Source organism: Melopsittacus undulatus, chromosome 1 (genome assembly GCF_012275295.1).
Source record: "Melopsittacus undulatus isolate bMelUnd1 chromosome 1, bMelUnd1.mat.Z, whole genome shotgun sequence".
Classification (NCBI taxonomy): Eukaryota; Metazoa; Chordata; class Aves; order Psittaciformes; family Psittaculidae; genus Melopsittacus; species Melopsittacus undulatus.
The window spans coordinates 90,509,800-90,531,141 of record NC_047527.1 but is presented as its reverse complement, the minus strand read 5'-3'; the positions used below and the strand labels follow the sequence as shown (position 1 = coordinate 90,531,141).

Sequence of the window (21,342 nt, the reverse complement as noted above, 5' to 3'; positions counted from 1 at the left end):
GATGTGTTTCATGCTGATTGCTGTAAGGACTGTGTGGTTTGTGTTTCTGGCAAAAGGAAGAATACAGCCATAACAAATGGCTGTTGAGATGCCCCATTCCTACTTTTCAGCATGCTGTACTCTAAATAGTCTGTTTAAAGAGAACAAAATATATTAAAAATATATATAAAAGAACTAATAGCTAGCTCCTGGCTTTGTTAAACAAAGAGCACAGTGGATTTTACAAAGATTAGTTTGTCAAAAAGGAGTTCTGCTTAGACTTAATCTTGAGAGCAGCATACTTTTCATTGAAATTATAGTACATGCAGTGGTGAATCTCTGAAGTCAACTGCATTAAAGAAACTAACCACTTTTAAAAGACAGACAGAGAGAATGGTTACGGTTTTTACTCAGTCTATTTAAAACAAATTACCCTAACCAGCTGAGAGAGGTCCTTTTCCTGTCCTGTCACTCTGGAATAAAAATCTGGTGGTTATATGCCTGTTTGTGTTAAAAACAAAGTCCATTGCAGGCACAGATTTAATGTGTCTCACATGAGGGTTTTCAAACCACTTTTTGCTGTCCTGTCATAACTATAGAGCATGTAAAGTCAGTGAAGGAGTGAGGACTGCTGCCAACCAGCTGTCTTTGGCCTGACATACCAGTGTCTTGGATGCTGTCACCAACTATTACAGGTTGTAACAGCCCTGAAGCAGACTCACCATGTGTGCCAACACTGAACCATTCTTCTGTCAGAAAGAGTGAAATTCAAAAAGGCTGTAAAACAGACTGTGGGTCTACAGCGTAGGCAGTTCTCTTATGCCCAGCTGATAGAATAGCACTGGGTGATTGCTGGATCAGAGAGATATGAGTCCCATCATTTTGCCCAGCTGCATCCACCACTACAAAAGATGGGCTGAGGATGACAAAGAGCTGCCTGTGGAAGACAGAGTCCACCTTCAGATTGTGTCCTTGTGAGAAAGCTGGTCAAGCAGGTTTGATGGGCTCTCTGCCCTGTCAGAGCAGAGCCAGCAAGATTTTAGAAGGCCAAGAAGCAGGTTTTAGTGATGTGTTTATTGTGAGCTGCTTCACATTGTTTTTGTTTGTGTGATATCTCAAGTGGTAGAATACTTTCATCCAACTTTGAGTAGCGTACCAGATGGGACATTATAAGAAGATAATATACTAGTTCTACGGAAGAAGGACAGATAACATAAAATTTACATATTTTCGTATTGCATGTGGTACAGAGCACAGCATAATTACAGCCATCCTGTCAAACACATAAACTAATACTTGCCTTTTTTTAATTGTTTATTTGTAAAAATCTTTTAACCTCGCAACAGAATTAGATGAAAGATCGGATTGTCTGAGTGATTCAGCTATGTTATCCTCTTCTCTCATCCAAGCTATTTAGCTTGGAAAGGAAAACTATAGAAATATGGATGCCTTTTACCTCTTCTTTTTCATCAGTTTCCAGCTGCTGAAATGCAGAGCTCAGACAGCAACCAGCTTGGAGCATTCTTGCTGTTGGAAGAGACTTGAGATACAATACGTTACATGTATGACTACATGAACAAGATAGCATGGAGCAGCAATTCACAGTACATTTTCTAGTCTGCAGGGTTTCTGTCTGTGTGTGCAATGATTTGTTGTCATCATGAGCAGGGGAAGCAATGTTCACCCCACAGACATTGGTCATATGTACATACCCAGAGTTTCTTTTCTTTATTACATGAAAGCAATGGCATTCTCCTCCTTCCAGGCACAGGCTGTGTAAATACAGTAAGACAGATGAAAGCAGGAGTTATCTTTTATGAGGTATATATGCACTTTGTAAAGTGCAGCTCTGATTTGGCCTATCGTAGAATCATAGAATAGTTAGGGTTGGAAAGGACATTAAGATCATCTAGTTCCAACCCTCAGTGAAGTTAAAAAATCCTAGCTTCCTCATTTTTTTCAAAGAGTAGTTATTACACATGAAATGGCTGTATCTTGTCTTTTCTCATGATAGAGGTTGAAGAATTAGTCAATGACTTTCATAGCATTGAAAGTTGAACAGGATGTGCTGCTGCCTGTGATACACAAAAAAACATTTTTGCACTTTATTTTAGCTAATCTAAACCCAGACTATCAAACCCATTATTTCACTGATTCCTCATTAACAAGGCAATTTGCTTACAGGGCAACAGAATGCACAAGTGTACTCTCGTGTTCATCTTTTGTGCCCAGAGGCTCTGCGGTTTTAGGCATTGTGTTGAAAGTTGAATTAGAGCTCAGAAAGGAGGATGATGTCAACATGCCCAAAGACAAACTTGCTGTCAGGATGCCTTTGCATTTCTGTGGTAGGTATTTTCTGCTACATGAAATAAACACCCAACCAAGTAGCTGCTACGGGACTGGGAAAAACAGAACACATAAAAAAGAATAAAAAGGCAGAGATTTTTTAAAGCATACAAGGTACACTCAGCTGAAAGAAAAAGACTGTGTGGAAAAAAATGGTACTGCTATCCACGAAAAGTAAAAAAAAAATATATATGACCAACCAGAAAAGCAACCTTGGAAATCTATCAATATTAAAGTTTATTTTGTAATGCTAATTCAGCTAGATTTATTACCCTGTGTATGTACGACAACATACTTCCCAACATAAGCAATAAAGAATGTTCATTTTAATATGACAAGAAAGATGGAAATGCAGTATACACTATGTAGCCAAGTGGCTAATCCAGAAAAAAAAGTATTCTTTTTAGGAGCTTTACAACTTTTGATTGCACTGCTCCTAAGTATAGCTTCACTTGTGGCCTGGGCATTGAATCTGGCTTTCAAAACAAGATGGATTTACTGGGTCAGGGGCAGTGGTGTGCAGATGTGGTTGCACCTCTCAGACTGTAAGACACCTGGGAATAAGATGGCTCCTGAGCATAAACATAAACCTGTCCATTGAGAGTCTAGACAAACATCCTTTGAAAGAGTGTGAGTTTTTCCATTAGTTTTGATGGGAGCTGGATCAAGCTGTTAGTTTCTTGACACTGACATTGCAGTAAATACCACTTAGTTGTCTTCTTATTTAAAAAGGAAAGGAAGACACGAAAGTAAAACAGACTCTACTGAAAAATACATGAGATGGTGGCCATTGCTGGCCATTTAGTTGTGTATTGCTGGCATGAGAAACATGCACATGTAAATTTAAGGGTGGAGTGGGCTGCATGGAGACCTCACAGCAGCCTTCCAATATCTGAAGGGGGCCTACAAGGATACCTGAGAGGGACTGTAGTGATAGGACAAGGGGTAATGAGTCCAGACTTAAACAGGGGAAGTTCAGATTAGATATAAGGAGGAAGTTCTTTACTGTGAGGGTTGTGAGGCACTGGAACAGGCTGCCCAAAGACGTGGTAAATGCTCCATCCCTGGCAGTGTTCAAGGACACTGTTGGACAGAGCCTTGGGTGGCATGGTCTAGTGTGAGTTGTCCCTGCCCATGGCAGTGGGCTTGGAACTAGATTGTCTTAAGGTCTTTCCAACCCTAACCAACCATTCTGAGAAGTGGGTGGAGGTAGTAATATGTAATGAAAACATTCCATATGGCATTTCCTCAGTCAGAAACATAACAAATCAGAAACACAATGAGCCAAGGCTATCAACAGTTCTTCATAACTGGTTTTCATGGGGCTTCTTTGCATATGGAGTAGTTCCTGACTAAACCCCTAAGTAGCTGGTTTCAAAGTAGTGCAGTTGATCAGGGACCAGTTTTTTGCGTAAGGGTCTAAAACTGTTGGCCCACTAAAAGCAGGGGTTATATCTGTATGTGATTACCCAGAACAGTGGGATTTTCTGATCACCAGAGGATGCCAGAAAAACTTTATCAGAATGGTTTGAGTGGGAAAACCTACATGAAATGGCAAACCAAAGAAAACTCCATCATGTTTGGCAAGGAAATGTTAAAAGATAACTCTCTCATATGAAAAAAATTCTGATTGTGAAGGGTTCTTTAATTGACCAGATGAATTCAGAATAATATTCAAGTGGGCAGGCTAGACTGAAGGTTCATGTTTTTCTAATTAATTAATTAAACTAATTATTGGAGCCGTTATTCAAGGCATATGTTACATTTCCAGCCATTTGAAGTCTAAATCAGAACTATTCATATGCTCTAGCTTATGCTAATTTTGCTGTCCTCTAAAAATTTTTCACTGAAGTCCTTTAAGACCAAATTTGAGTCTATTGGCAGGAAACCTGTTTTTCTTAGTGGTTTTCCAGTAGAAGTAGTGTATAGACTTACAGGCATAAGTGTCCCACAGGTTGAAAACCACTGTGTCAGCTTAACCAAAAATTACATGATAAAATTCCTTGGCTAAATTAGCTAGCTAAACAACAGGTAGCTTTGGTGTGTGGACCAGCTGCACTCATAGCCACAAATACAGTGTGAGAGTTTCTCAGTGAGCCTGTTGCAAAGTACTGTGTAGGACACTTGCCCAGGGTAAAATCAGGAGGATCTTTTTAGGAAGGATTGAAGACATAGAGTTGGCACAGATCCAGAGTCCATGAGAAAGGCTTGAAAAGGTAATCAGACTTCTGTTTTTCTTTCTGATTCAAAGGAGCCCAGGATTGAGAGGGCATGGGTGGTAATAATCTTGGGCACTCTACCTTAGAGCAGTGAGCTCTGCGGTTCTCAAAGCAGTAATTTCCAGTGAACCACTGGCAAGTTAAACTATCTTGATTCACCAGGAAAACCAAGACAGAGGAGCAGTCAGGCAGTATCCATGTTTTTATCATCAGCATGAACCTCATATTCCTGAAAACTCCCTTTTTACTGGCATCAGTCCTCATGGTTCTTCTTTCTCTTGTGGAAAATAATGATTTTTCAAGTTGGAGTGGTAACACTACTTAAACTCATTTATTCCAAGCTAAGAAATACACATCCATTAGTTTTTTATTACATTTTTCTATGTTTTGGACACATATCTCCCATGCTTTATTGATGGCATTTGTTGTTATCTATTATGAGAAAACCTTTTATTAATTTTCAGTCTCATTCTTTCTGAAAAGCACATGCACACTTTTCACTCATCCTGCCTCCCCATTCCTAACCTGCTTTTATTTTGCTAGTTGGTGGTTGCAGCTGTTTTGAGTATATAGAAATGCTGGGCTTGGAAACTGAGAAGGCTGTTCATTGTAGTCAGCAAAAAAACAATGAGCTCAGAATCTGGCTCTTCAGTCAGTTTCTAGTAAAAAGGAGTTCAGTGAATAATGAGAATTAAGCCACAAGGGAAACCAATGTGCAGTTTGAATGTTGTTTTAAATAAGCTGGGAGTGCTGTCAGAACTGATTGGGGTAGAATGTGGCCACAAATGTGTATTGCCTCTTTTCATCCAGTCTGAATTGCATGATCAATATGGCTGATTTTGGAATGTTAAAGAGTCCATTAGGATAGCTTAAACTATGTCCCTATCCCTGCTAACTTATGTTCATCTACTGACATCCATAAATTGAATTATATACTTCTAAACTAATCTGAAGAGCAAAGCAGTTTAATTTTTTGCTATTTTGTTTCATAAGATTAAATGTATGTTTTATTCTAAATCCCAAAGCTATAATAAAAAGATTGGTTTAGGATCTTGAAGTAGATTTTTGAGGAGGAAAAATTTCTTTCTTGTTGCTTTAATACATGTTCTGTTTAAAAAAAAAAAAACTGTAGGTCAGCTCTGCTCTTCAGTCACATCACTGTGCATTAGCATAACTACTTTGCCTTTCAGAGATGCTGAGGCCCTCTCCACATAAATGTAGGTTTTTGGTATTTAGCATCTCTGAAAAGGAAAGCATGGTTCAGATGAGAAGAAACATTAAATACCATTATAGATGTGTCAGCTTTAAGCTTTAAACTTTCTTCCACATTAGCACATCTTAGTCAGGGTCTGGGATTCTTCTGAGGTAATAAAAGTGGAAGTAAAGCTTCAAGGAGACAGATTTTGGTACTGTGCAAGTTACCTACAGAGAGCTCAGTGGGACTACTTGCAAACTGAGGTGGGCAATGTCACCAGTTGTCCTGAACTGTGTGAGAGGCAGAATGTACACAAAACCGTTTCAATGTAAGAACTGATTTATCCAAGCTCTCTCCCTAAATATAGTGAAATGTTTTAGAACTGGATGGTTTTCCAGTGTTTATATCAGGGTATTTGGTATTTGTCAGACACAGAAAGTCAAGAAATTGGCTCTTCAGTAGAGTGCCCAGTGAACACTGCAAGAGTATTTGTGAAGTGATAACCTTACAAGTGCTGTAACCTTTTTAATTTACAGAGATAAGCAATTGAACTTCCTAGAACTTGCATTTGTTAAATCAGGGACACCTGAATGACATTCTAAAGCCTGTGAAATCATAAAGCTCTTATGAAATTTCTTCAGCATGGATTTGGACCTTTAATGAGAAGGGCTTCTGAAATAATTGCTGGGCATAGAGAGTGGGACTCCTTGGCAGCAGACCTCAGGGGCAAACTTATCAGAGAAATAACTGGAGTGCCTGCAGCCAGTGCAGGCAAAAGCTCATTTGTACAGAAGGCAATGAGACCTGCAGGTCCCTGAAATCTTTGTGGCTGCTGGATGTGCTGGTTTACAGTGTCAGTACCATGGAAGAAATGTAAGTTTGCCTTTCCTCGGTGAAATGATGTCGCTCTGCAAATAATTCTTTGACACATGCAACCAGGTCTTCCAAAGAATTCTGAACTCAGATGTCCATGAGGGAAAAAAAAAGGAAGCTGAATTTTAAAAGTGGTTGATATATACAATAGCCAAAGTTTGGATTTTGGCTATTCCATACATTGTATGTGGTTCCTATTTACTTAAAGAAGTAATGCACACTTTCAGAGACACAGAATGTAGCTCCAAGTAATAGTAGAAACTAGAAGCTTTGGAAGTCTGTGAAATTCATGTACCACAGTTTCTGTTCTTCAATGACATTCTGAAGTGGGCTGGTTTCCTTTTCCCATCTCTCTTTGAGAAACCTGCTTGTTTTTGCAGGCTAGTCAGGATGGAAAGCTAGAAGAGCCCTCTCAGGAAGATTGAGGCTAACTTCTGTAAATGCTGTGCAGGTTGGCATTTGCTTGCTATTGACTCTCCCTAATACTGAATCCAATAAATCTATAACTTTATCATGGTATAACCTTTAACATGTGATACAAAGGATATTCCTGTAATGTCATTAGTTAAAGTTGGGGCTGTTCAGCCTGAAGAAGAGAAGGCTGCGTGGAGACCTCATAGCAGCCTTCCAGTATTTGAAGGGGGCCTACAGGGTTGCTGGTGAGGGACTATTCATTAGGGACTGCAGTGAAAGGACAAGGGGTAACAGGTTAAAACTTAAACAGCAAAGGTTTAGACTGGATATAAGGAAGAAATTCTTTACTGTGAGGGTGGTGAGGCACTGGAACGGGTTGCCCAGGGAAGTTGTGAATGCTCCATCCCTGGCAGTGTTCAAGGCCAGGTTGGATGAAGCCTTGGGTGATATGGTTTAGTGTGAGGTGTCCCTGCCCATGGCAGGGGGGTTGGAACTAGATGATCTTAAGGTCCTTTCCAACCCTAACTATTCTATGATTCTATGAAATCAATTCCGCCTGGAAAATTGCACAATTTTCTGAGTTGTCATTCATTTACAGTATAAGCTTTTCACCTCAACAGTTCCAGGGACAAATTGAAGGCACATGAAAAGCAGCTGATCACTATGCTGGTTTTTTTTTTTTTTTGTTGCTGTCATTTTAGCAGCTCCAGTCAAGAGTGGTGGCCTAGTATACATTTTAAAGATGCATCCTCTGCATTGCAGAAAAGCCATTTGTTTTTATGATGTTTTATGCCTGTTCTCAAAACATTTGTCTGTTTTTATCAGCTGTTTGTTGCTATGATTATCACTAATTGCATATTATAAAGGCAGGACATGACAGCACAAATTCCGCCAACCTGACAATCAATTCTGGGGATGTCCAGTCTATAGATAAGCACCAGGGACTAGAAGATCACGTGCTGCAATGTGCCAATAGCATCTTATAATTCACTGATGTGGAGGCCATTAAATGTAGATCCATGACTGTATGCTGTGCAAGGACAAGGCTTTGAAATCTTCAGCAGGTGAGTGATCCTCTGCAGAAGCCAGCAGTCTGCAATGACAAAACTTGCATCCTTGAACATTTCCAAAACTTCAGAAAAGACAGATATTGAAAACAAAAAAAAACCCAACCTTTTGTTTATAAATAGACCACATCTTCAGTTACTTGTGGACTGTTGAGTTTTGCACGCAATTCTTGGTATTCTTCTATGCTGAATCTTCTGGAATCCCTAACTATCAATACACCACACCTGGGTTTGGAACTTCCATGTCAAAGGTGAAGAGAGGTCAAGAGACTTGCAGATATTTTGTCTTTGTAAAAGAGATTCATGAAGAATTTGTCAATCTGGAAGACACAAAAGAAGCCTGAGCTTTGGGAGAGCTCTGGACTTGGTCTTCTTCTCTAGTAGGTGGAGATGCTTTGTGAGAATACGATCTCCTCCTTCTCCATTTGGCAGTAATCAGTAGCTAAAATGGCCCTGCAGACAAATATTTGTATCTGTTTGAAACTGTGACAGATGAACAAAATAACTGACTGCTTCTGCTAAGATTAATGATTAACTATATCACAAAGCTGACATTTAAATAGTATTCATTAGGTTTTAAAGTTAATGATCCCTTGAGATGAATTATAACAATTCTTGTCACTCAAAACTGGGAGAGCTGAGAGGAAATTCTGAAACACTGGGGCAAATCTTATTGGAGCAAAAGATGCAGAAAATTCTTTATCCAAGGTAGTAATTTTGTAATTAATGTGGAAACAACAATCATGTCTTTAAATACTGCTTTATTCCAGTACATCTGTACAGTTCATGTATCATACAGAGAAAGAAACTGTAACAATCTACCCAAAACAACTCAATCCATGTCTTATGTTATTAGCACTGAAAGATCTGTAAGACCAATATTGTTTGAGCTTGACCAGAGGTAAGAGCTCTGAGTGGTTTAACAGTCAGTTAAGCTTACTAAAAGATGAAGTTAACGAACCTAGATACAGATGCTACTCTGAAACAACAAATAAGTAATACTGGCTAGCACTGTGCTTAGTTACACGTGCACAGTGTTTAGTACACTGGCAGATATAAGCAGCTAGAGAGACTCAGCACTGATATAACCTTAGATTGGTCCTGGACAAGCAGTAGCAATGCTGAGAAATTTTAGCAGAAATTCCCTAATATAGACATAGGCACCGAGGCTGGAAAACACTAAAAAAAAAACCACTAAGAGAGGACAGCTGATTGGTGGTAGTTAAATGTATCTGTCTGAAAATAGAAAAGAAAATATCTGGGGTGGTGTCTGGCTCCATCAAAATCAATGGCAAATCTCACACTGACTTAAATTTTGACTAGAATTTCAATCCTGTTTTCTGCATGGACCAGTAGGAAAAAGGTGACTTTTTTTTTGCCCTTCCCTTTCCGGTATAAGAAGTGCTCTGTTTGGACAACTGCCACTGACTCTTCAGCATTTGGCCCAGTTTTAAAAAAATCTCTATCGGCCAATTAGCTGTACAAAATAAATACTGTCTCTCCAGCTGGCCTGGATAATTTCTATGGCAGCTCCATACTTAATCTAAACTCTACTCTTTTTCCATTTCTTGCTTCTCCCTTCAAGCCACCAGCCACTTCACCACTTCACTTTGAAGAGGCTCTTGGAAGCAGAATATAAAAGGCAAACTGTTTCTCTTCCTCTTGCAGTACCTTCAATTTTAGAGAAAACTGGGGTCTTTGCTCATAACAGTGAAGTTCCATCTGTAGTTGCTACTTGCTGCCTGTCATTGTTTCTTTCGCTAGACCCAAAGGCCCCAAAATCATTTCTGCAGAAACTGTGATTAGAACTCTGGACTACTTAATCCCAATTGTTTTCCCTCACATCCTCTTCACTATTTGGTTTCGGAATAAAGTCACGTTTATTTTAGGAATTCAGAATGTATATAGATCTGTATTTTGATTTGAAAATTATCACTTTTAATGTTAGCATTACATATATATAATGTTAGTATATATGTGAAGGTGTGTATTATTCTTCAACAACAGAATTCAGTGGATTCTAATATTTACACTATGCTTTTCAGTGGTATGACTCTGAGGAACTATGTTATTTAGTAACATTTGACAAATTTAGTATTTTCAGTTCAGTCTGGTAATTTTCTTGACTAATTTTCATGAGGAGATCCCTTATTTGTTTCTCTTATATTTAGTTGTTTTTTTTTTTCCCAAGGACAGAATTCACTTGTAACTTGAGATCTGAATGCATGTGACTGTTTCTTCTTATAGTTTGCCAAACTGTTGACACATAAATAACATTTGTATTTATTAACGCTTGGATACCAGTATGATGGGTAACTTAGACTGAATAAAACATTTAAAATGAGAAGGAGACAGATCTTAAAATCACATCTGCTCTGGAGAACTGAACTTTGCCAGAGCAAACTTTAAGCTTCAGTTTCAGTGCATCTATGTCTGCTTAGCCTGAAGGGCTGCAAATTTGGGTGGAATCTGCACTCACTACTTCAAACAGGTCAGAAGCATGATCACCATTAGACATCTCTCATAGGGCCAGTAGCATTTTTTCAAGCAGTGGCTTCTGGAAAATATTAGTAGTTGGCGTTGTATTGTGACAGAGAAAGTTAAACCAGTTGCTGTTAAAAAGATGATTCTAAATATGTATGATTCCTCCATTAACTTCTGTAGGCTTAACTGTAAAGAGGCCTGTCTTTACTGTTACTGTGAGGGCAACAGAGAGGTCACTCACTGTAGATCAGCCACAGGTTTCTACATGCATGTAATTTGACTGACACTGCATACATGTCAGACTTCAGCTCTTCCAACCATATCAGTCACCTAACTCAGCTCTCAAACACATCTGAGGTAAAGGTTTGAGACACCTTATTCCACACTTTAGTGATGAGAAAACTGATGTGGTGAATGGAATACCACACAGTCCTGGCATTCAGGTATACAATTACAGCTGACTCCTCCAGCCCCTGAAACAAATTGCTAAAAGCAAAGTAGGAAATTATTTTAGGAACTTGCTTCCTTCAAATATTCACCTTAGTCTGATGATTGCTATGTCTGTAGATAGTCCCAAGAATGCCAAAAGGATGACCCAAGTTGAAAATTACTGTTACTTCAAAATATGCCAATTTCTGTCTGCAGATAGATGTGTGCAAGTTTGTGGTCTAGTCTACCCCAATAAATTTAATTATGATAACCATACATTTTTGACACTTGGGCTTCATTACTATCATTCATTATAACTGAAAGAGTTTCAGCTGTTTCATTCTGTGGCAGTCTTTTGCCTGAGCCACACAGCTGTTGAGAAAAATCCCCCTGGTCCATTTTCACTCATTAGTCTTCCACTGGATGTGACAGTCTAATGAAAGAGTCATCTGCCTATAAAAGATAGTGCTGTCTGCTTAGTCACACAGGCTGCCTGCTAAATAGAAGGAGATAGCAATGAAGTGTCACATTTCAAAGACTACAAGAGAGAACTGGAATGGTAATAGACTGAACTAATGCATTCTTAATGAGAGGAAGCTCTTCTATTACTTTACTGGGATGCATGGAAAGAAGTCCTGAATGCTCAGAAACAATAAAACTCAGCCATTTTTAATGCTTTTGGGGGGAAAAAAAAAAGAAGAAACTGTGGCAGAAGTCTTAACAAATTTTTGCTTGTAAATTGCAAAAACTTTTTAGCCTGATTCTTTGCTTAGGGTTTAAACTCAAAGATGAGAGATGCAAGTTCTCTGATCCCTACACACTATAAGCTTTTTGGGCTAGGTAAGTTCTGGACATACAGCACAAGTGTTGCAACCAATATTGTAATCCACTGAGCACTGAATGTTTCCAATATCCTATAGGTACAGGATAATAAGAAAATGCAAAAAGCCACACTTTTGACACATTATCCTTGTCTAAGAAACTGAAAACTCTAAACAATCCCTAAAAGTAATGATTTTAACCACATGTAGTCCCATTGTAATCTCTCCCATTTTTAATTGTACTGTGTGTTTTTAATCACTCATTTCAAATCCATTCTAAATGTGCTGAAGTCAAACTAACAGCCATAAAATCTCAACATACTTTTTCCACCTTTTCTTGGGCATATTTGCCCAGTCCATCATTCCATACTTCTGTGATCTGCTACTATCTCCAAATGATACACATTTAAAATCTTTTCTACTTGTGCTTCCATCTGCCAGCATCTTCAGTACTGTAGAATGCAAATACTATGGACCCAATTATTTTTTACTCTAAGCTACATGTGTTTGACTTCCATTAAAAAAGATGTAATTCCCATTGATTTATCATCATTCTATTTAGCCATCCATTCAGTATCTTTATGTACATCAGATTCCTTGAAACTGGGGAAAAGCATTTGTCCAACAACAGGTAAGCTATATGTCAAGAGGAATGCAGGCATGTCCAGCTCACCCTTCAGGTCACTGCCATGGTCTCACTTCATCAGTTTATTTCTTTATTGTTTCAGTAGCTAAAAAAAAAAAATAAAAAAAATGCTTTGTTTTACTTTTCTATGCAAGATACAACAAGGCCTCTACCCATCATTCCTTTGCTTCTGGAGTTTATAATGCCTGAAAAAAAAAATTCTGGCTAATCAAGGCCTCTTTTCACTCTTTGGGGGTTTCGTAATTATTCTTAGTATCTTGCTTTAGTTCTTTATTCATTAGGAGACTCCAGCCCTTTCCTACAATTCCTCCCTCCTGCCCAGCAGGAGTAGATTATTTCCAAAAACACTAAGCTTAAAATAGCAGACTTTGTTGTTCTATGAATTTCTGTACTAAAAGGTCTATCTTCTGAAATGCTGAAGAACATCTAAAATTGCTGTTATTTATATCTGTGTCTGGAAGATTTAAGTTTCCTATGCTCATACAATTTTTCCCTTATTATTTATTTCTTCATTTATAGAGATGATTACCCTCTTCCAAATCTCAGCCTGTCAGACCATAATATCCTCTTCTCCCCAAACACTGTCCAAGTTGGGCCTCTTTTAACATCTTCCTTGCACTAATTTTCATCCTAACAGACAGGTTATCTTTTATTCATGCCATCACATTTTAAGATGAATAAATATAATTTTGGCTGTTTTACTTTGCTACAACTTCAAATTTGCTGACTTTTATATATTTTAAGTTGCATCCACATAGGCCTGTATATAAAATTTCCTTGTTTTCTTTTAGATTGAAGAAACCCCAAGTAAAAACATCATGAGCTTCCCCAGCCTTTCACAAAATTATTATAAATGCACCCATTCATATTAGATTAACTTAACTGCATTTGGTTTGGGTTGGGTTTTATTTAGCAATATGCACCAGCTATGAATAGTACTTTTCTATTCCAGTAATGCTTTCTCCTAGTCACTACTCATTCACCTGAATGAGGTATAGGTGATACTGAAACAGCAGTTAGATTCTAATCAACGTGCATCAAGTTGTGGCTGTTCAGCCTGGAGAAAAGAAGGCTGCATGGAAACCTCATAGCGGCCTTCCAGTATCTGAAGGGAGCCTGTAGGGATGCTGGGGATGGACTATTCATTAGGGACTGTAGTGAAAGGACAAGGGGTAACGGGTTGAAACTTAAACAGCAGAGGTTTAGACTGGATATAAGGAAGAAATTCTTTACTGTAAGGGTGGTGAGGCACTGGAATGGGTTGCCCAGGGAGGCTGTGAATGCTGCATCCCTGGCAGTGTTCAAGGCCAGGTTGGACAGAGCCTTGGGTGGCATGGTTTAGTGTGAGGTGTCCCTGCCCATGGCAGGAGGGTGGAACTAGATGATGTTAAGGTCCTTTCCAACCCTAACTATTCTATGATTCTATGATCATGTACAGAAAATGTGTAGTGTTCAGAAAAATGCCAAAAGGCCACCGATTTGAACAGCAGGGAGAACCTGTAAGTATAGAGATTTACCTCCCCTCCACACTGTTAGCATGTAAACATGTTGTCACATGCAGCTTTAACCCAAACTATAGAGTTCTGGGGAGGAAAATTGTACAAAACCCTTCACCTACCATCTCTTGTAGCCATTAGTCTTAGGGTGTGCTTACAGAGGACAGGCAAGGAATGAATTACAGCATTGTCCCTCAGCAAATATGTCAAGCTCAACTCTTCTTAAACTTCCCTAAAGCCCAAGTTACAGTTCAACAGATAGTTTGCGAGTTGCCGTTCTTGATAGTAATACATTTTTTCATGTGCACGAGCATATACCCCACCATTAAAATGCTGAGACATTTTCTATTGTGTTAAAATTAAGTTCTGCGACTGATCTTATCAATGATAATGAAAAGACTGCGTACCAACTAATTTGATTTCCTATCTGAAGGAGATGGGGAATTTAACCTTAAATTAAAAAAAAAAAATTATAGCTAAGCCAGTACTGTAGTACATATTTTCCAGTCAGTGTTGCTGTGATTTATGTGAGAAGCAGCAAGAAAGATTGGAGCTGTCACACTTGACTTTGAGCTGCCAAGAAGAGGTATTAGAGGTTACAGGCTAAGCTTTAATTTATATTCCTCCTTTTGTTACAGGCAGAGATGGTACGTGCTGCTTTCCAAGCACAGAGATCTTTCCTGGTGTTAGCATCCCAATGTCAAGAGCCTCAAGAGGTAAGAAAAGTGACCTAGAGTTGCAAGAGGCAATGTATTAAAAAGGCTGCGCTCCTATATGTTATCAATCCCTGCATTTGCTTTTATTTGTTACTTTATTTATGTGGTGCACTTAGAGGCTTGCTTTCAGTTTTATTAGCATGGTGCTGCAATAATGAGAAAGGCATGGTGCAGAGTTAAGAAACTTTTCTGTACCGATACACATAAGATCATTGAAGAAACCATAGGAGGTTTCCGTTTCACAGCTGTAAGTGAGATCAGTGTTTCCCTGGAAGCTGGAAATGCCATGGAATAGAACAGTTTTTTTTGCTAGCCCTCTGTGGGATGCTATATGACAGACTTTGAAGTCAGGGGATAGGTGGTGAGAGGAAAATCAATACTGGCCCATAGACTCAGTATTCTCCAAGCTGAGGTCCAGATTAGGCCACTTCTGGAAGGAAAGCAAAGCATATTGCCAAGAAAAAGAAAAAAACAATTTATATCAAGTTGATTTATATACTTATTTTAGTGTCAACTATTTAAATCCTCCCCTAGAAAACTCAGGAAAGCTGTGGAGCTTTTATGAAATCTCATTTATAGTTTCTAGAGGGCACAAGGTTTTGACCAGTAGCACCTTATCATTCCTGCAAATAGCAATTATGTAGCCCTTCGGTGGGACCATCTTTGAACCTTCCTTTCTGGAGTGTGCAGAGAATGAAGACTTCACTTGCAGTGTCTCTCTGGAAGCTGGAAATGCCATGGAATAGAAGAGCTTCCTACTAGCCCCCCTGGGATGCTATATGGCCTTCAGTTGTGTCTTTTTCCACTAGCTCCCCACTCCATAGTGCATGAAACTGTATTTTCAAATCAGAACTTTCAGCAACTGGTATAAATTAATTTTGCTGTAACTATTGTTCTTAGAGACACAAATTAAAAGATTTTCTAATCAGTATGTTTGAATGCCAAAGATACTCAAGGAAAAAAAAAAAAAAAAGCACAGATATTCCAGGCAAGTCTTTAGATTTATAGATCTGCAAGCAAGAAGGGACCAGTTGTTTTTCCAGCTGTCCCTGATCTCAGAGAGTAAAAGTGGGTCACGACTCATGCAGAACAGGCAAAATTCCCATTGGTACAGGCCTCAGGCAGTCATTTATATTGTCTGCAAATACAGTTGCACCCAGTGGCCCACAAAACTCTTCATGATCATAGGTAAAACATTCCCAAGTGAACAGTTTCTAATGACCCACAATGTAATGTGAAGTTCTGAAGTATTGCTATTGTGTGAGCTCTGGTAAGAGTAGAAACTATGACTCAGCTTGAACTCCTCTGCTGATGTTCTATCAGTATGATTTTCTCTGCTTTTCAAGTGAGAGTGGCAATGGCTTCTCCCCACTTTCACCCTTACAACTTTCTGACCTCAAGTCAAGGCTTTTAGATCTTTTGAACTGGCAAGTTCAGAAACTTTCATAGAAAAATGCAACAAAACCAACAAAAATACGTAGAAAGAATTTCTCCAGGAATCCAGAATGACGGTTATGGAAGCATTAAGAAAAGCAATACATAATAAAAACCTTGTCCATGTGTATCCATACATCTTAGTTCCATGTTATCAGGCTTGCATAGATTTCTGCAACTTGTTAAAGGCAAGAAAGTATACTTTTATCTTCTAACTATCTTTTAGGACTGAGGAAGTGCCACATGATACATGTGTACACATTATTCCATAGTTAAAATACCAGGAATATTAAAGAGTAAAGTTTCTTTCTCACTAAGGACAAACTCAGTCCAGTTACTTAAGTTTTGTTAAAATAAGGACTGCTGGGTACACATTTTTTATAGGCAAACATATGTTGTTATTCATTCCTGTTCTCTTCTTTCCATATATTTTTTCTTTTTGCACAGGTACATTCAGCTTTACTATAGATAGACTTAAAAATAATTGAAGACTGCCTGTTTCGTGCAGCTTGAGCAGTATTTTCCACTTCAGAAAGTGATAGTTCCAGGCACTGGGCTTTTTATATCTCCATAGTAGTGGGGAAAAAAGCCCTACTGTAAAGCTATACTGGTTAACCATTTTGAAAAAGCTGGTTATCATCAGCTAACCCAGAAGAAGGAAAGAAGCAGGGGTCCTTCCCCTCACCCCCAGGACCTTGTTGACTTGATGTCATCTAGGTTCTGGTTGTATTTATAGCCTAGAGCCATGGAGTCAGTGTGGAATCCAAACAGGAAAGCTAATCATTAGTGTACCAGAATGCACAGAGTAGAGAAAAGCAAATGAAGATGACAGCATATCTATAAACGCAAGAGAAAGGAGAGTAATTCTGTCATTCAGCTGTCTAGACTGTTTGCTTTATAATGTAAAGCTGTGAATGAGCCAGCGGGTTGCGATTATGGCATAGTAGCTTTGTAGACATTCAGAGACAGCGGTGTGGAGACTGAGGGGATTTACTGAGTTCCTGTCATGTTGGGATGTCATACATGGTGCCTTTAAAAAAAAGAAGAGGGAGGGGAAAATGCCCTGGAAAAATAAATTAGCTCAGCTCTCGCAGCTTACAAGCTAATGAATAAGGAATTCAAACAAAGTGAAAGCTCCTACATGTATAATAATCCTTAGATTTTTTTTTTTGTGCTCAGCAAAGAGAGAAATGCATCTCGTACAAAAGCAGTATTTTTTCCCCTCTATGAAAATGTTGAAGCCCTAGTATTCATTTAGCTCTTTAACTCCTGCTATGAGTCACTAGCAAACATTTTCAAACAGTTAAGCTTGCTGAAGTTGTTTTGGCAGAGCTTTGCTTCTTGTTAATAATGTTGATATTTTCCATTTAGAATCTGTTGCAGTGCACAGCCTTGTATTATCTGTATATGTGAAAATAGTAGGAGCTGAGAAGGTAATTCCAGCTGGCATGCCAATCCAGCATCAACTGCAATAAATTACTTTGCAGAGAGCATGTTCTGTTACTTTTTATGGTCATGTTCTATATTTGTATGTGCAGTGGAAGAGATCACATGACAAAACCACTGGTTGATATTCCTGTTTGTGTATGTCCCAGTTAATGACTGCTGGATACAGGCTCATTCAGCAGGATAGGATTCTTCAGTTCATCCACTTACTAAAAATCATTTTCTGACGCCAAACTTCAAACATTAAAGCCAAAAATGTCTATTATAAATTGTTTATTATACATAGATAGTACAGAGAAGATGGAGGAGGGAAATAAATCAGGATATTGCTGTATTCTGTGAGAAGTTGTTTAAAAGGTGTTTTGAGACCATACATTTACAAGCTGCTTGAGCAATTCAGAACATGGATTTTAACACAAACCTTCACAAAACTTTATTCCACATACTCTATGCCACATACAATTCTGACTGAAACATTATTTTTTTATTGAATAATAATTTTAAAAGTTATTAGTGTCCTTGAGCAAGTTTATCTGTTTAATTTATGATCATGAATACTAATGTACGAGATCACTGCTCAGAGTCACTGCACTGAAGTCTTTGTGAATGGTAACTTACATACTGACTTTATGAATTGTTTCGTTTCACTTTAAGAGTTCAAACAATTTTGAGAGTTGCTTGAGGGCGTGAGTGATCCATTGTTCCCATAATGGGAACCAGTTAATGAGATAAGTTTTTCTGTGAATCAATATAAACATATCCAGATGAGCACACTCGTGGTTAAGAAGTCCTACAGATTTAAATGACAGATGCAATTCAGACTATAAATGAGTATGTAATTTCTTATTAAAAAATAATGCTGAGTTCACATGACCGCCAGAGTTTATGGATTTAATTACTAACACTGTGCAGACAAACATTCCAACTAAATACCTATCTTAAACATCCAGATTCAACACACAGGTGGGAGGAAAGGAGTGGAAGAAAGTGAGAGGTAAAGGAGAGCTTTTCCTTTTTTTTCCTAGAAAAGGGGAAAAAAAAACCCACTGAAACCCAAGAAACTGCATTTGAAGTTAGACTTTGAGCCATGAGAGCAAATCCTAAGGCTTTTAATTTTTTATAGCCAAGCAAAAAATCTATTGTATTGTAGAACAGTTGTGGTAATTTCTTTGAATAAAGGATTCATTCTCAGAATTCCTATATAGAAATCAAAGATTAAGATTTACAGTTCCCTGCTCTCTCAGTGTAAGATGGTTCATTTTTTTTCTCCCTTCTATTATTAAAGTACTTCAGTAACAGGACTCGTGACACTTCTTATTCTGCATGTTGGCAGCATTTTTGTTCTAATTGCCTTGACTTGCTCATGTAATTCCATTTCCCACTACTTTTCCTCATATTTACTGGGATCACCCTTACTGTTTTCCAGAAATATGAAGAGCAGGATTCTCCTCACATTGCTAATTTATTACTTACGTAAGCAAAAGAGTTTGAGCTAATTTTTGTTGCCATTCTACTCAGTTGACTGCTGCAAACCTGCACCTCTGTATCTAGAAATAGCCTAGGGAAGAATTTGGTCCAGTCCTTTTAAGGTCCTCAGGTCTTATGGAAGGTGTCAAGAGTGACATGGTCAGAGCCTGAGAGTCCCGAGCTGCAAAGCGAGCCCCTTCCCCCTCCTTTTCTCTGAAATCTTGCCAAACCGTTAACATATTTCTGTTATCAGCAAGCCTACAACTGCGCACGACATGTGGTCACAGAAACAGCGATGGACCAACTGACATTTTTCAGTTGCTAGCCTGCTGCCTTACAGTGTTCACAGGCTCATTTTTGGGTATTGTTGCAAGCCCTTACTCAGTTTCAGGTCCAGACAGCCCAGTGACACCTGTTATCTCACAGTTTTGTCTCAGAGGCACTCAGCTGCATTTAACCAGCCTGAAGTTCATGATATTTTGTGATCACAGAATCATAGAATCATTTAGGTTGAAAAAGACCTTTAAGATCATCAAGTCCAACCATAAACTTAACACTGCCAAGTCCACCACTAAACCATGTCTTACAAATATCTCCAGGGATGGTGACTCAACCACTTCCCTGGGCAGCCTGTTCCAATGTTTGACAACCCTTTTGGTGAAGGAATTTTTCCTAATATCCAATCTAAACCTTCCCTGGTGCAACTTGAGGCCTGTCATTTCCCCCTGTCCTTTCACTTGTTACCTGGGAGAAGAGACTGACATCAACCTCACTGCAATCTCCTTTCAGGCAGTTGTAGAGAGTGATAAGGTCCTGCATGAGCCTCCTCTTCTCCAGACTAAACAACCCCAGTTTCCTCAGCTGCTCCTCATAAGACTTGTGCTCTAAATCCTTCAAAAGCTTTGTTGCCCTTCTTCGGATATGCTACAGCACCTCAGTGTCTTTCCTATAAACCTCTGTAGGTATCCTTGTACCACTTCACTTTCCTCACTTGTGTTTTCGAAAACCCCCAGCTCAATAGCCTCTGCAGTATAAAAATAGATGCATTTGAGATTCAGTTCTGCCCCTGGGCCAGTGCATTCAGCTGTAAGAAGGCCCAGAGACATCTAAGGATCCAGGGAACACAGAAAACTACATCTCCCAGCCCCTATGGAAGAGAAATAGAACCAGAAATGCACACTATTGCACACCTCTAGACTGGCTCACATCAACACCACCAGGCACAGACTCTCCAGCAGTTTATATGCTGTGCAAGAGCAGATTCCAGTAAGCAAAGGCTCATTGCACTTGTTTACTTCAGTACATCTATACTTGTACTAAGAACAGCATCATCCCATAAGGAAGACATTACTGAAGACAGTATTCTGTATTTTGTATAGCTTCTCATCTGGGCATCCTATGGACTCTTACTGGAATTTTGCTGTGTCCTAAAATAGTGTCCTAAAACCACAAGGCTAGTTTTCAGTCCCTGAGGCAGCGTTCATATTCAAACTGCACGAGGTCAGATCCCACTGAGTTATGCTGATGGGACATTCCCTTTCCCATTTTCATATTCATTGTTTCTGCTGAACACAAATCCAAAACAGTGCACTCCTTCCTCTGTGCTACACAATTGTTCAACAGGATTTCTGGACTGCACATCATCTTCTAAAAGGGAAAGCACTGAGGACACAGCTGACTGAAAAGCAGAGCTTTTTGGTTCACAGGTTATTTCAATTTTTCTAATTTTTCTTTGGTCTAAATCAAACCACAACCAATGATTTTTAATTCTGAATGTTAGCAGAGACAATTTGTCTCTGGGGAGATCTCAGGTGAGCCACATGAATGTCCAAAGCTGGAAGCCTGCACCTTCTAACATCCCTGTCCTGGGACATACCCCATGTGAAATCTGCTTGTCCTTAACAAAGATTTGTCAGATCTCAGATGTTGTGAACAAAACAATTGTGGCACAACACCATCTTCTGACAGAGCTTTGCTACCTGGAATGCCCCGGACCCACTGACATGGACTATGGTCACACAACAGAGATTGAAGAGTAGTAAACCAAAAGATTGGTAACAGTTCATTAGTGTAATTGCTCCTGATTAGATGTGGGATGTTGCCTGTGTGCCTAAAGCAGAAGGACCCTTCTTCTGCTAAATATACTGCCCATGGAGAGCTGTACTGGACTGGAAAACAATACATAGAGTGTTCAAGTCCAATTTAAAACCAGCTAGATTCCTGGCTGAAGTAATTTCATGTGATTCTGCATTGCTGTAGACTGATGCATGCAGTTCACATCAGGCCCTGGATTTCTCTACTGCTTAAAAG

The 21,342-nt window shown here is 39.0% G+C and overlaps 1 protein-coding gene across 2 annotated transcripts in view; it reads left to right on the top strand.

Annotated features, from left to right (window-relative positions):
- Positions 1 to 21,342, top strand: part of CAP2 (cyclase associated actin cytoskeleton regulatory protein 2) — a 68,662-nt gene that overhangs the window by 17,047 nt on the left and 30,273 nt on the right. For both annotated transcript variants that reach the window (XM_005149889.3, XM_031049732.2), the window contains one exon: positions 14,608 to 14,685. In XM_005149889.3, the coding sequence (XP_005149946.1) occupies positions 14,608 to 14,685 (78 nt within the window). The remainder of the gene's footprint in view (positions 1 to 14,607; positions 14,686 to 21,342) is intronic.